At 44.4% G+C, this 15208-nt stretch overlaps 1 protein-coding gene across 1 annotated transcript; it reads left to right on the forward strand.

The window, feature by feature from the left end:
* Positions 1-8082: 8082 nt before the first annotated feature.
* Positions 8083-11346, forward strand: LOC144539932 (uncharacterized). The gene is made up of 3 exons (XM_078286281.1): positions 8083-8416; positions 8599-8715; positions 10715-11346. Exons 1-3 carry the CDS (start codon positions 8083-8085, stop codon positions 11344-11346), a joined length of 1083 nt encoding a protein of 360 aa, XP_078142407.1.
* The last annotated feature ends 3862 nt before the right edge of the window (positions 11347-15208 follow it).

Here is a 15208-nt window from a genome sequence, read left to right on the forward strand (position 1 = left end):
ATTCAGGACGTTAATGACCAGTGACGCGTCATTTTCAGACTCGGGTCTCTAGCATGGGGAGACACACGTATGTGTTACTTTTCATTACAACGCATGTTAATAACATCGTTGTGCCAATAAACAATATGTTGTTATTGACACGTGTTGTATTGAAAAAGACGTCAAATGAGTGTTGAACATGAACTAGAAACATGTTCTGAAAATAAGAGACTTTACTCCACAGCTATGAATCTGAGTTCTGCAACATTGTAGAGGAGGAGGATGATGATGACGATGATGATGATGATGATGGTGATGATGATGATGAGGATGACGAGGATGATGATGACGATGACATTCTATGTGTCTACCAGGTTTGGGTTCTTTATTGATGCTTGTGGGGAAAGCAGCAGCAGATAGTAAAATAATACAGGATAGAGAACCAGAATATAATAAGAAAAGAGCAGATGGAGGTCTGTAAAGATACTCAGAGACAATTTAACACTCGATCATATGAAGTGGAAATGTTTGAAGTGTGACAAAGGTTTACAGGATTGTTGTTTATGAAGAAAAACAATAGCCTGTATGAAGATGCTTTCACTCCCTGAGGAGCCAGAGTGACTTTTATGATGACTTGGACTTGAGACTTGACATTAATGACTTGGACTTGACTTGGTAATCTACATTTAGACTTGGGACTTGACTTGAGACTTGTGCTTCAAGACTTGAGACTGACTCGGGACTCGAGCAAGTCGACTTGGTCACACCTCTAGTTGTTATTGAGGCATGTTCAACACATCTGTCTGATCTGGCTCATGAGTCCCAACAGAAACCCTCTGAACCGGACTGTCTCCACACCGGCTGAGCAGCAGAAGCCTTGGCTGGGAAAAACAAACCAACTGTTGCTGTTCCCTCAGGACTCGGCCTCTTCAGCCTCTATAAACTCTTTGTTTTCCCCGTTTTATTGCACCACTTTCTGTACTGACTCTTTGTCTGGTCTAATGAAGCTGTTAATCTGTTTGTTTTGATTCTGTTTTCAAATCAAATCAGAATGGAATAGAATTGAATAGAATGAAAAGTTGAAAAAAAAATTTTGTTGTTTTTTTATTGATTTCCAATGAGACAACATCAGGCAGTATGAAAAACACAACAGAAAATCCACTGTGATAAGGTAGTGGATTAGGATAAGGGAGAAATAACAAGTACAAAAACAACAACAACAATATAATAACTTTGATACAAGATACAGAAATATGAAAAAGTATCATAAATAATAAATGAGCAAAAATAATAATAAGCAGTCAAAGTGCAGAGGGGTTATTCAGGTAAAGATTCATCAAAGTGTTTGAAAAATGTTTCTGATTGTTTTGTTCAGCACTTCTGTGTTGAAATTGGGCAACCGCTTCCTCACTGTAAAAAACGAAGGCTAAATCAACAGCGACCTCTACCGGGCAATGCGGGTTATTGGTCGGGGATGATCCAATCCGAGCCTGGCTCCCGGGTCATGTGACCTGTGCCGCCGCGGCAGGGAGGAGAGCCGAGCTGCAACAAACATGGCGGTGTGCTCCTTCAGCCTGGCAGCGGACAGGTTCTGGACGGAGGACAAGGAGCGCGCGCTCATCGCCTTCTTCTCCAGTAAGTCGAGCAGTCGGCGGCGTTTTTCCCGCTAAACTGTTAAAGTTCGTGTTTTTGTTGCCGCGTCGGCAGATGCTGCAACATTTAGGGCAACCGTTGCTCGCTGCCAGCGGCCGTTAGCAATGGGCAATATAGCGAGAGATAACCAGCAATGGCGATTAGCAACCGGACCGAAGTTATTCTCCGAAAAGCATCAACAACGAGTTTAAGATTTATTTTCTTTTTATAAACCTGTCAGCCGCCTGGATATTAAACTTTGTAAATAACTAGATGTGCAGAGTAAACCCGCAGAAAGTCAGTTTATGGAGCTTTTCACTGCCTGTCCGGTACAGGCGACAGCAACATCTGTGACATGAAGTCAGCACATCATACCTGTCAGCTGACAGAGTTATGACGGTGGGGTCTTTTGTTTTTGTTTTTGTTTTATCGGGAAAAAAAGGCACAAATAATGTTTTTTCTGAAACTGATTTTTCTATATATTGGTGGCTGTTTGTTTTATGATAAATATAGGGTCTTTAATTATTTTTTTCTGAAAATATGATCGCTTTTTTTATATTGGTGGCTGAATGGCTTATGATAAAGATAGGGTCTTTAAAATGATAAATAAATCAATAAAATGTTTTTTGATTTTCTGAAACGAATTTTTTTTTTTTTTGTATTGGTGGCTGTTTGCCTTATGATGAAGGTAGGGTCATTTATTTTGTAAAGCAGCTCGTAAAATCTGTTTAAGAAAGGTGCTATATAAATACAGTTTATTATTATTATTATTATTATTATTATTAATAATAATAATAGTAATAATTATAATGTTTTCCTGTAAATATAATTGATTTTAGCTCATATTGGTGGTTGATTTCTTTATGATCATGACTGCAGGTGAAAGTTATCATCATTTTTATTAACCGCCACATCATTGATAATATACACAGTCTGCAGTCTGTGGAGACTGATTTGTGTAATTAACACACTTCTTATTTCCCACTGAACTCCATCACTGACTGGACGGATGAATCTGTTTTATCAGCAGACCTGCTGCCAGCTGGTCCAGAATAAGTTTTATTTCACTGTAAATGCCAAAGAACCTCAACGAACTGAAAGCCGTACGGCCAGCTAGAAAAAAAACCAAATCTAAATCTCAGTGTGAACTCGTCCTCTTGTTGCTGGACGCCCTGGTGAACGCTGAGAGTGTGTCTGCGGCGCGGCGGGCTGCGGCGCTGCAGGAGTGAATGATCTGAGTGTTTGTGCGTCTGTCTGTCCGGCGGTCAGAGCGTCGGGAGCCCGCCGCCGCTCAGAGTCTCCTACCCCGGGTCTGTCGTCTCGTTTCAGAGCACAGCTGTCTGTGGAACCACAAGTCGGAGAGCTACAAGAACCGGCAGCTGAGGTGGAAAACTCTGGAGCACCTGAGGATCCTCCTGTCAGCGCAGCACCCGCCTGCTCCGTTCACAGGTAACGTCCGTCCACAGCACACCTGGGCCTCACCTGGGCCTCACCTGGCCTCACCTGGGCCTCACCTGGGCCTCACCTGGGCCTCACCTGGGCCTCACCTGGGCCTCAGTGTTCAGTACTCTAATGAAAACAGCATCTCTGCAGTAAACTGACGCTATTTGACACATACTGTAGGCCTGTCTGTGGTTGAAAAGTGTCTGTAGGTCTGAGTCTACGCCGAGTCGCGCACTCTGATTGGTCGATCATAGGGGCGATCATGACGTCATCCAACTCTTCAAGCTCCAGCTGCTCCATCGCATCCCGTTCCTCCAGCTGTGTTGCTGTAGGTTCAAACCTCCATGCTGCTGAAGTGTCCTGGAGCAAGACACTGAATCCCTACTGGGGATGCTGCTCTCTGACCTCTGACCTCTGACCTCCTGTGGAGGGCAGAATCTGTCTTTAGTTGCGCTGTGCATTACGTCAGTGTCAAACTGAAACATTTTCAGCCTGGAGGGAAGTCGCAGCCTCTTACAGTTTTCTAGTGAGTAACGTTCACTTTATCTTCATCCTCCGGTTCAGAAAGTCTCCTCATCCTCTGTCAAGACGATCGCTGACGTCTTCTTGTCCGTTTTTATTTTCAGCATCGTCCCCTTTGTTGCTTCAGGTGATCTAACTAGCGTTAGCTAGCTGCAGAGCAACTACAATGATGTAGACCAGTGATTCTCAACCTTTTTCATATCAAGGACCCTAATTTAGTCCACATTAGAGCCACAGACCCCCATTTGATGAGCCAAATCTGAGAATATTTTTATTGTCAGATTTGATTTTGTCCAGAATCCCATGACTGTCTGTATTGCAGGTAGAGAGATAACAGAGAAACTATGATCAAAACAGTCTTTCTTCTACATTCTCTAACTGTGTTAACTTCTTGTAAATTAAATAATGCTGAAGTTTAATAATTCATCAGTTTGCTGGGGACCCCCTGGAACCCCCTAAAGCAGAGGTTCTCAATTGTTTTTCAGCCAAGGACCCCTTACAAGATAGAGAATATACCGGGGACCCCCTCATTCTGATTTGTAATTTTTGATTGATGAAAAATTGAATTGACTTGACTTGACATGTATGTCCCTGGGAATAATCTGACGTAGCCTATTTTTTACACTTCTGTAGTCTTAGTCATGTGAAAGAACAACACAAGAGAAATGTATTAGAAAGATATTAGATATGTATTAAAAATATTTGCACCATCTCAACACAGAATACCCATAAAACAATCAATCAATTAGCTGCAAGTAACACTGTACCTAAACAAAATATCGAAGGGAAATCAAGAGAAAAGTGCTAATTTGTAGTGCATTTCAGAACATACACACACACACACACACACACACATATCAAGATAAAGTGTTTCACTCTTAGTTCATACGTAATGATTGATAAAAGTCTAATCATAAAATAAATGCAGGCTATAACAAACTGAACACATGCCTGCATTGCAACATCCTGTATGTATCCAGTAGATTGCAAAACATCTGCAACATCGCTACAATCACAAACCACTTTGTCAGCATCTGTTATTGCTGGCAGTCCTCGCCCTTCCTCGCCCTTCCTCGCCCTTCCTCGCCCTTCCTCTCAGAAACAGACCGCTCTTTTTTTACATCATCTGGATGCTTGGTCTCGAGGCGCCTCTTCAATCTGGCTTCATCGCCTCATTGGCAAGACACCGCAGGCGTATAAGACATTTCGGCCTCCCTTCCACTTCAATAAATCCATATTGGAGATACTCCTCATCGTATTTCCTTACTTTTGTTTTTTTGTTTTTCATTTACTTCATTTGTAGCCGTAACCGGTCGTTTTAAAAATCTGTCCATCTTCGTAGCACGCTAGCAGCCGGAGGCACGCTCTGACCGACGTACCGGTTATTGTTGTTTCCACGGTAACGGGTGACGTGCTTGACTTTTAAATTTATAGATTCGTTAGATTAGAACGTAATCTATGAACTATTTTAGATTTAAAAAATAAAATATTATTCGTTGAACTATGAAGCCTTTTGTAAAAAAAACAACAAAAAAAAACAACTTTTTTTTTATATCAGGATAATTTAAATGAATGAATCTGAAAGCTTTTCACGGACCCCCTGGCAGAGTGCCACGGACCCCTGGTGGTCCCCGGACCCCACGTTGAGAACCACTGATGTAGCGCTCCTTGCGCCCTCTGACCTCCTGCTCTCTCTCTCTTAGCACTGAAAAAATCGTCCTGTCTGATCACGGCCCAACATCTCTCTCTCTCTCTCTTTTCTTTTTTCCAGTGGAAGACATTAAGAATAAGTTCAAGAACCTTCGCACCACGTTTCAGCGTCAGTACAAAATGGTGAAGGCCAGCAGGGCGTCCGGGTGCGACGACGTCTTCGTGTCCCAGTGGAAACACTACCAGCAGCTGATGTTCCTGCAGAACTGCTGGGACCAGGAGGAAAGTCCAGACGACCCCCAGCCGCCGCCGCCGCCGCCGCCGCCGCTGCCGCCTCATTCAGCGGTCTCACAGGAGGAGCCGCTGAAGCTGGAGAGCCAGCCCGTCCTCGCCGGCCCCGGTCTGATCATCTCCTTCCTCCCCTCCACCTCCACCTCCACCTCCTCACCCTCCTCCTCCTCCTCCTCCTCCAACACCATGGGGAAATGTTACTGGACGGAGGAGAAGGAGCGTGCGCTGATATCGTTTTATTCTGGTGAGCACACTGTGTCTGCAGATAGTGTTTTTCATTAAAGGGGCGTTGCACCAATTTCAGAACTCAGTGAACTTTGAAATGTTTTATGTAGGGATCGGTACTGAAAGACAAAACGGTGCCGTCTGAGTTTTGGTTTCCGTAGTAGAAGAATATTATATCGAGAATATTGGATTCTTACAATGACAACACAAGTTTTTTTATAGATAATTTCCTAAGTCTGAAAATCTATTTGATCTCAGATCAGGATGATATTTAGGGTATTTGATGTTACAGAATCACACTTCCTAACTGCAATGAGGAAAAAATCCTGTCTTATCTTAAGATAAGAGTTTAGCTCTTACAGAAGGGTCCGGACTGTCGGCTCGGTCAGGAAACTGGTTCCAGGTTTCACTCCTGGAACCAGTTTGGTCAACCAGTGCAGGTGGAAATGGAATTATAGTTTTCAGAATATATTGGTGAATATTTATGAAATTCAGATCACAGCTGTCTGTCTGTTGTTCTGCTCAGATCACAGCTGTCTGTCTGTTGTTCTGCTCAGATCACAGCTGTCTGTCTGTCTGTTGTTCTGCTCAGATCACAGCTGTCTGTCTGTTGCTCTGCTCAGATCACAGCTGTCTGTCTGTCTGTTGCTCTGCTCAGATCACAGCTGTCTGTCTGTCTGTCGTTCTGCTCAGATCACAGCTGTCTGTCTGTCTGTTGCTCTGCTCAGATCACAGCTGTCTGTCTGTTGTTCTGCTCAGATCACAGCTGTCTGTCTGTCTGTCGCTCTGCTCAGATCACAGCTGTCTGTCTGTCTGTTGCTCTGCTCAGATCACAGCTGTCTGTCTGTTGTTCTGCTCAGATCACAGCTGTCTGTCTGTCTGTCGCTCTGCTCAGATCACAGCTGTCTGTCTGTCTGTTGCTCTGCTCAGATCACAGCTGTCTGTCTGTTGCTCTGCTCAGATCACAGCTGTCTGTCTGTCTGTCGTTCTGCTCAGATCACAGCTGTCTGTCTGTCTGTTGCTCTGCTCAGATCACAGCTGTCTGTCTGTCTGTCGCTCTGCTCAGATCACAGCTGTCTGTCTGTCTGTTGCTCTGCTCAGATCACAGCTGTCTGTGGAACAAGAAGTGTGAAAACCACAACAACCGGCAGCTCAGACTGAGGACCCTGGAGACTCTGAGGAGCCAGCTGTCTGAACAGCAGCCGGTGCCTTTCTCAGGTAAACACTCTGCTTCTGTTGGGGTCAGCAAGGCACTAACGCTGCCGGGGGGGTCGGGGGTTCAACTCCCACCGGAGCTACCCAGACGTAAACTGCCTCAGGTCACAGGATTTTAGCTCAGTGGTTCTCAAACCTTTTGGTTCGTGACTCTTAAATCCTCTTGGTGCCTCCTGACCCCTCCCGGCCCCTCCTGGCCCCTCCTGGCCCCTCCCGGCCCCTCCTGGCCCTGGTCTCAGGTTGCACCAAAAATGATTTTCCCTTTTCAGGTTGTTTCATTGGTTAGAGGAGGCCTAGACACCCAGAGGGTCCCGACCCCCAGGTTAAACATTTACGGGTAATTATGATACTAGCAGAATCATACAGTATACACGTATAGCGTTAGCATATAAGTATGTAAGTTATTTTTCTTTACCACACATATCACAGTGTGGAGGAAATCTGTATTTCTGAACTTCTGTCAATCCAAAAGTGTCTTGTTATGAAGCATTAGCATCAGCAGTAGCCATTGTTTTAGATGAGGAATGCTAAAGATATGATACAGACATATATATGGAAACCTTTTTCCCCATAATAAGCGTTTAACAGGCTAAAATTCAAAATGTTTCTGTTTAAGCCGTTTCAAGCAGATTGGCAGTTTTGAAAATATAGAAACCAAACCAGGGTCAAGTCAAATGGATTTGTGAAGCGCTCTTAACAAACAGGTTTGTCACAACAAGAGGCTTTACTGAGCAGGACCGCTGAGAAAAACAACAACACACAACAAACATCACAAATCTGAGACAGGAGGCCAAGATATACTGCATGAGTATTCCTGCACAGTGACTCCTCTGTTGTGGTTTTGCAGTGGAAGACATAAAGAGCAAGTTCAAGAACCTTCGGACCGTGTTTAACCGTGAATACAAGGCAGTGACCGCCAGCCTGTCCGGCTCCGACAGAGTCTACGTCTCCAAGTGGAAACACTACCAGCAGCTGCTGTTCCTCTGCGAGTCCTGCGACGAGGACGACGGCTCCGAAGACCTGCAGGTCCTGCTTTCACAGGGAGAGAAAGATCTGGAACGTGGAAACCAGGTGAACTCTAACGGCCTGAGCAGCTTCCCCTCCGGCACCGGCCAAACCAGCACCATGTCCAGCTGCTCCGCTCCCTCCGGCTTCACCTGTTCTCCCTCCGTCTCCGGCCAGTACGACTCTAAAGCGAACGCCGCCGCTCCGTACCGCCTCTTCCTCTCAGCGACCCCGGACGGGCTTAAACTCGCCGGCCAGGTCGCCCCCTCCGCCCTGCCCGTGTCTCCGTCCGGGTCGGTGTGGCTGGACACCAAACCCAGCTCCGGGACTCCGAACCCTTCGCCTCTGAATTTCTCTGCATCGAGTCCCGTTCAGCCGGACGCCAGGCTGAGCGCCGACGCCCGCTGCCACTGGACCGAGGCCAAAGTGCGGGAGCTCATATCGTTCTACTCCGGTAAGTGGAAACTATTGACGAGTGCTAAGTGAACGAACGAATGAATTATGGTATTAATAAGAAGCGATGGTAAATATTGGCAACTTTTAAATCAAACGGACATATTGAAGATTGATACTGAAGTGAATGTATTGTGGTAATAACAGAGATAAATAACAGTAACAGAAGTGGTGTCGTTTCAGAGCACAGCTGCCTGTGGAACCACAAGTCAGAGAGCTACAGGAACCGGCAGCTGAGGCAGAGCACCATGGAGACGCTGAGCCGCCTGCTGTCTGACAGCCAGCCCGCCCCCTTCACAGGTCACTGTGCTGGCCAGTCAAGCCATTTAAAGTGCAGAAGTCCCAACACACTTTACAGAAGATAAATTAAAAGAACAATAACACAACGCACAGCACATATAATCCTACTATAAAATGAGGAAAACTCTGTCCATCCGTCCGTCCGTCCGCATCCATTTTGCTCCTCAACGGGTCGGCCAATCGATCTGAAACTGCACATGGGCATTGAGCATTGGCATAGGCAGGGACTGACGAAGCTGATTTTTCCATTTTCCCAAATTTACGCTGTTTATGCGCCTTTTTGGCAAGAGTTGTGGCGCGCGCATCCCCGGGTATGGACTAGTATGATGTAATAACATAAAATAAATAAAACAAGGGAAGCAAGAGAAATCTAGAAAGGACAGTAAACAGCTCATATTACATAGAATATTATATAATGCCATATAAGACAGTATAACACAAGGATGAAACAATGCAAAGGAAATAAAACGATACATAAGGAAGAAGAATGTTACATGATATTGGATATCGGACCAGCTGGACTAATTAGGTTTCACCACGGAATTTACACTAGTGTCACGAGTCACGACACGACAGGTTTGACTTCGATACCAACGCCAAGTGTAATATCTCAAAATTTGATATTGCTTTACCACGGCAAGCAAGGAAAACAATGTCAAGCAATGCCACAGAACAAAGTTACTTCTGTTACCGCACTTTGTTCCACCTTGCACCAGTTTGTGAACCAGTTTAGGTGAACTGGGATCCAGTTCAAGACCTGGTGAACTGTCTGGTGCTGTTTGGCTGTCAGGATCCAGACTGACGCTGCGTTCACAGCTTCCTCCGTTGTTTTAGCGTAGCGTCATCCTCAACACAGTCTCCGCCCCCAGAGAGACGTGCCGGCAGGCTCGGTCCGACGGAAGTTACAACGAAAAACAAACATGGAGGAAAGCTTGGTACTTGGTACATACCTTTATGACCCTGCTGCTGGTAGCTGTCGCGACCGAGCTGCAGCATGGGAGCAGATTTCACTGCAGTTAAATGACCAGATTGGTGTTTAGCATCATATAGTCTACTGGTTTGTTTTGTTTATGCTGAGCAGTGCAGGAGAGAGAGAAGGATCAGTGATTTCCTTGAGTGGTCATTTATCTGAGATGTCAGATAAATAGATATGAAAATGAACTAAACCGCCTCTCAGAACTAACTTTTTGTCTCTTCCGGCTATTTCGACGCTCCGGTAACAACGCAGAGTTTAGGAAAATCTAAAGCGTCCGTCATCCGCTGGCCAGCAGAGCTGCGGCCACTAGGGGCGCTACTCCATCACTGTCCGTCAAAACATCCTCCAGTGGAATTAATGACTTGTGAAGGAGGCGTAACGCTCCGTCTGTTCCCGTCCTCCTCCTCCTCTTAACTATCCCACTCTGCAGGTTTCGCCCTCTGGTGACGCTCAAATGGTTTGTCAGCTTGCAGAACGCATTCGGTCAAACTATCGAACGTTTATAACATTCTGCATTCAATTAAATCTTAAGCAACGGTATCAAAGTAGTATCAAAATTTGGGTTATTGTGACAACACTAGTAGCCCAATAAGCCACATGTGTCATACATGTGTGTGACCCCAGATGGCTTATGAAAACATCTCACCCCAAAAACAACAACAAGCCAATGAGTAACAAATATGTCTAACAAATATGTTTTGACCTGTAATTGTAGCGTGTTTCTGGGTTGATCCGTGTCATTTTCAAAATGCCATGTAAGATCCTTCATTCCCATCATCCAAGTATCAGGAAAATCCAATCAGTGATGTCTGAGATGCATGTCACATGACAAACCTCCTTTGGGCCAATCAGTGTCATTTTAAAAATGCCACAACAGAGAGAGAGATGCATCATTCCTTAATTCATTAAAATCTGCTCAGTGATCTGAGATATTGTGACAGATCTGATAGTGTATTCTACATGTTTTCATCGCCCTGCATTAATGCGTGGAGGCTCACATGTTCTCTATTCTGAATTTTTCAGTGGAAGACATAAAGACGAAGTTCAGGAACCTGCGCACCATCTTCCAGCGCGAGCACAAGGCGGTGAGCTCCAACAAGACGTGCGGCTCGGAGGACTTCTACCTGCCCAAGTGGAAGCACTACCGCCAGCTGATGTTCCTGTGCGACTCCTGCGACGAGGACGACGGCGCCGACGACCCCGACGACCTCCGCTTCCACCAACCGCAGGCGGACGGCCTCCTCGAGCTGGGCAACCAAGCGCCTCCTTCCTCCCTGCACTACCCGGCCTCCGCCGCCGGCCACGCCAGCCAAACGGACGCCAAGCTAAACGTCGCGCCGCGGAGCCACGAGGCCCCGCCCTCCCCGACCCCCCCCGCCTCCCAGCTCTCCTCCCCCTCCTCCTCCCCCTCCACGTCCTCCTCTCACGCCGACCTCAAGGTTTCGGGACGCAAGCGGCCGAGCCGCTCGGCGCCGCCCGCCGGCAGCGAGGCGCTGGATTTTATGAGGAGTTTTTGTCAGAGCGCGACGGTCTCGCCGCACGCCGGGTTCTTAAAGTACGTTGAGGAGTGTCTGAACGAGACGCCGCCAGACAAGGTGAAGAAACTGAAGAAGAAGATAATCGAGACGATCCACAGCGTGTCGGAGGAGTTGTAGCATTCAGCGGTCTGTAGACGTTTGACTCACCGTGTTGCAGAAACACGAGGAAGCAGCCGGCTTCACGCACGAGTCTTCAAGGTCACTGCTGCGTCTTTGACCTTGTGACTGTTGTTCTGCTGGATTCTCCAGAGAGCCTCAGACACCAAAACTCTGATCAGCAGGACTGGACCGGTAGGCTGTGAGAAAAATGTAAACAAATTCACCTTCATCCCCAGTGTCCAGAGCGCCGTCTGACCCGCCGTTCATGTTTATTTCACTAATTTGATTCTTAAATCTCACTAAGAAATCTAAAAGTTTCAAGTAACAAAACATCAGTAGGGCTTTGTGTTGCTTCTATGAAATCTTTCGCCTCATTCAAACTCTACAAACTGGTCCAGCTGCATCTCATCTTGGTCAGTAGATTATATTCTGGTTTTCATAATAACCTCCATGTTAAAACTAAGTGGAATATTGATTTAAATACCGGTGAGTTTTTTCTACTCTACAGGTAACCAGCCGTCATTCGGAGTGATTATTTAAAGTTTATATCTGCAATCCATCTCCTTTTAAAATCTATGCATGTAAATATTGTTTAATGTTCATAAAATCCGTATTCAGTGTTTTACATTTATATTGTCAGTTACTGAGGAAATATTTAGAAGCATCAGCAGTTGATTTTACCACCAGCTTTGATTGACAGCATATTTAAATGCACATTCGTTTCAGAATGATAAATTAACAATCTTTCTTTGGCCTTTGCCTTTTCTGTGTGAATTTGACTTGGTGCCTTTTCACAGTTCCAAAGTGCAGCAGTCTGTCTTGGGGATGTTGCTCCATTTATGTACACTGTAAAGTGTGTGTGAGTACAGCAGGGGTGGAAAATACCAAAATATCCCGCTCAGGTTGAAGTTGAAATTTTACTTAAGTTGAAGTATAATTACCAGTGTAATTGGTAAAAGTAAGAAGTAGCCTATTTAAAATACTTACAGGATCTTTTGGTATTTTCCACCCCTGCTATTATTCACACACACTTTACATTATACTGCACAGAAATGGACCAACATCACCAAGACAAATTCCTGCTCATCTGCTGTACTTGGAAATACAGTTACTGTGTAAAATATATATTATATTATATTATATTATATTTTAAATGAGCTATATCAGTTACTGAGTTCAGTTTTAGAAAAGAGAACGTTGTTATCTGTGATCGTTCCCAGGCAAATCTATAATGATGAGAGAACACAGTTCAACTAGATTATTTATATTGGGGGAAAATAAAAATAATAAAGTCCGATCACTCTGCTCTTCTCAGCTGACTGCCCATTCACTGTGAGTGACAACATTTTGACTTTGTAATAGATGTCATTTAAAATGTAGCAAAGAACAATACTTGAGTCAAAACATACTTAAGTAGAAGTAAAATGTCTGAGTTCATTTACATGAAAAAGCTCAATTTCAGTAAGAAGAGTAATTAGTTACTTCTCTCTTGACCAATAGAAACGCTTCAAACTTTGACACACGTCCCTGAGAGAAGCGCTGTCTTCATTATTCCTGTTTTCAGCACAAAGGGATTTTCTGTCCTGTTGGACGCACTTTACATCTTATATTCCACCTGACTGCTGAAACACTGATGGACAGAAAACTGATGGACAGAAAACTGATGGACAGAAAACTGATGGACAGCCTGAGTGAAAACACTCGTTACGTTACGTACCGTCAGTTTGATTACCTATCACACTCTCTGTCTCACTGTCTCTAATGACGTGAATAAAATATTATTTATTAATAAAGCATTTCCTGTTTATATTTTGAGTTTATTTTCTGACTATATTTTCATGTGCCTGTCTTCCTCTTGCTAAATTGATGTCCTACTAGTTGACTCTCTCTCTCTCTCTCTATCATACCATAAAGATGAAAATGTCTGTAAATCAACGTCGTCATGGAAACTGAAACCCATCAGTTTTCTCCAAACCAACTGATCAAAACGCACATCAAAGTCACAAATGACTAACTATTTTTTATTAAAGTCATCAGGTCAATTCAAAATGAGCTTTATTGGCATGAGTTGAATACAAACAAGCGTTGCCGAAGCAGATTGTGACATCCCATTATCAATAAATGAATAAATACAATGTTAAAATCCATAACATTACAATGTTCCAATCCCAACAGTAATGAAGCCGTATCATTGGATAGAAAAGACACTTAGTGAAAAGGTTCTGTGTTCAGTTGGTACTATATAGACACTATAGATTCAGTAGACAAATTCATAGTGAAAAATGAGAATACGTTACCTATACGATAATAATACGTTAAGGACATTGATACTGGACTATGATGTTAGAGTGTGAATGAAGCTACAACATCCCCCTCCTCCACCATCCACACACACACACACACACACACACACATACAGCAAACCACACACACAACACAGAGAGAGGGATAAACTCGTTCTCTCCACCAGTTTCTCCTCCAGACGACGGTCCAACTGACCCGGAGGCATCGCCGTGTTTCCTCCTCTGTGTGTCTGTAGAGCCTGCTCACCTGCCAGTACAGGTGCTGATGTCAGCCGAAGACAACGCTCCTATTGGCTGTTGACAGTGTAACATTATAAATCGCTTCGTTGACCATCGCACACCTTTTGAGCCAAGACTAAAGACTTAAGATAATATTAAACATGTTTGATTTTGGTCAAGACGAGAAAAAGAGAAAGACTGCATTAAGATGCTCCGACTGAGTTTTCCACCTAATGATTGTGGTGAAGGGAGCGTGATTTTATTCTGACTAAATAAAAAATCGCTTCAAATATCGTCTGGTGTGAGGTCAGCATTAGTTGTAGCCTAGCTAAAGTGACTTGTGTGCAGAAATTGATGACCTTGCACCTCTGTAAACACCTCCCACAGTAGCAGTCACATGTTCGTAGGGGTGGGAGTCTTTGGTTTGACTATTCTGTTTTCTCCTGTTTTTAGAGAGTTATAGAGAATTTTATCCCTTCCCATAATGCTTTGCTTTAGCAGTTGTTCCGATCAATGCGCTACCTGCTGACTGCCGTTCAGTCGTACTGAAGAGAGTGTAATACTGTTGCTGTAACTTAATAAAGTGTAAACAACTATATGAGTGTTAATATGACTTGCATCGGACATTTCCAACTCGTCAGTGGAACACCAAGTACTGTTAGTGAATAAGATTTACTTGAGATATTTGGTCACAGTTAGCTAGGTTAGCTAGGCAGCTAGCCAACGTTGGTTAGCTGCAGTTTAATATAATTCACGCTACAGTGCATCTTACACTGATATATTTGGCAGTACAACTTCATAAATTTAGTTTTGCACGGATTATCTTACATAATGCTATTGATTCTGGTTAACAGTTGTTATCGGCACTATATGCATTTAAAATCCATTTGAAAGAATTAAACGTAGCGTCTTTGACTCTTGTCCACTCATTGATGAGTCGACACATCTCATCCACGCTTTTCTTCTTCAGCTGATCAAAACAACAGACTTATATATTAAACTGCAGCTATACTAACATTGGCTAGCTCCATTTGTTTGTTTACATCTGAAACTGTTCAGATGTGGGAGTTGTTGTACTGTTGCACACGTGGGTCAGTTCAGTGGAGAGATCTGTTCAGACCAAGGAGGTTCTATATTAACTGGAGGATGAATGGAAAAATGGCCGCCCATTCATTTGAACGTAAGCTGCTCACCCAGCGCGTACGCGAAAAAAGTTTTTTTCTTCCTGGTTTACTTTCATGATGTGCGGCCCACGGTGCGTGCGCAGTAGTGTCTGCTTACGTACCCCCGCCAGAAGTAACGCGCCCACGAGCGAGCCCTGCCGCGCTCTCGTCATCAAGTGAGCAGGTCCGGAGCGA

Source organism: Centroberyx gerrardi, chromosome 2 (genome assembly GCF_048128805.1).
Source record: "Centroberyx gerrardi isolate f3 chromosome 2, fCenGer3.hap1.cur.20231027, whole genome shotgun sequence".
NCBI classification, from domain to species: Eukaryota; Metazoa; Chordata; class Actinopteri; order Beryciformes; family Berycidae; genus Centroberyx; species Centroberyx gerrardi.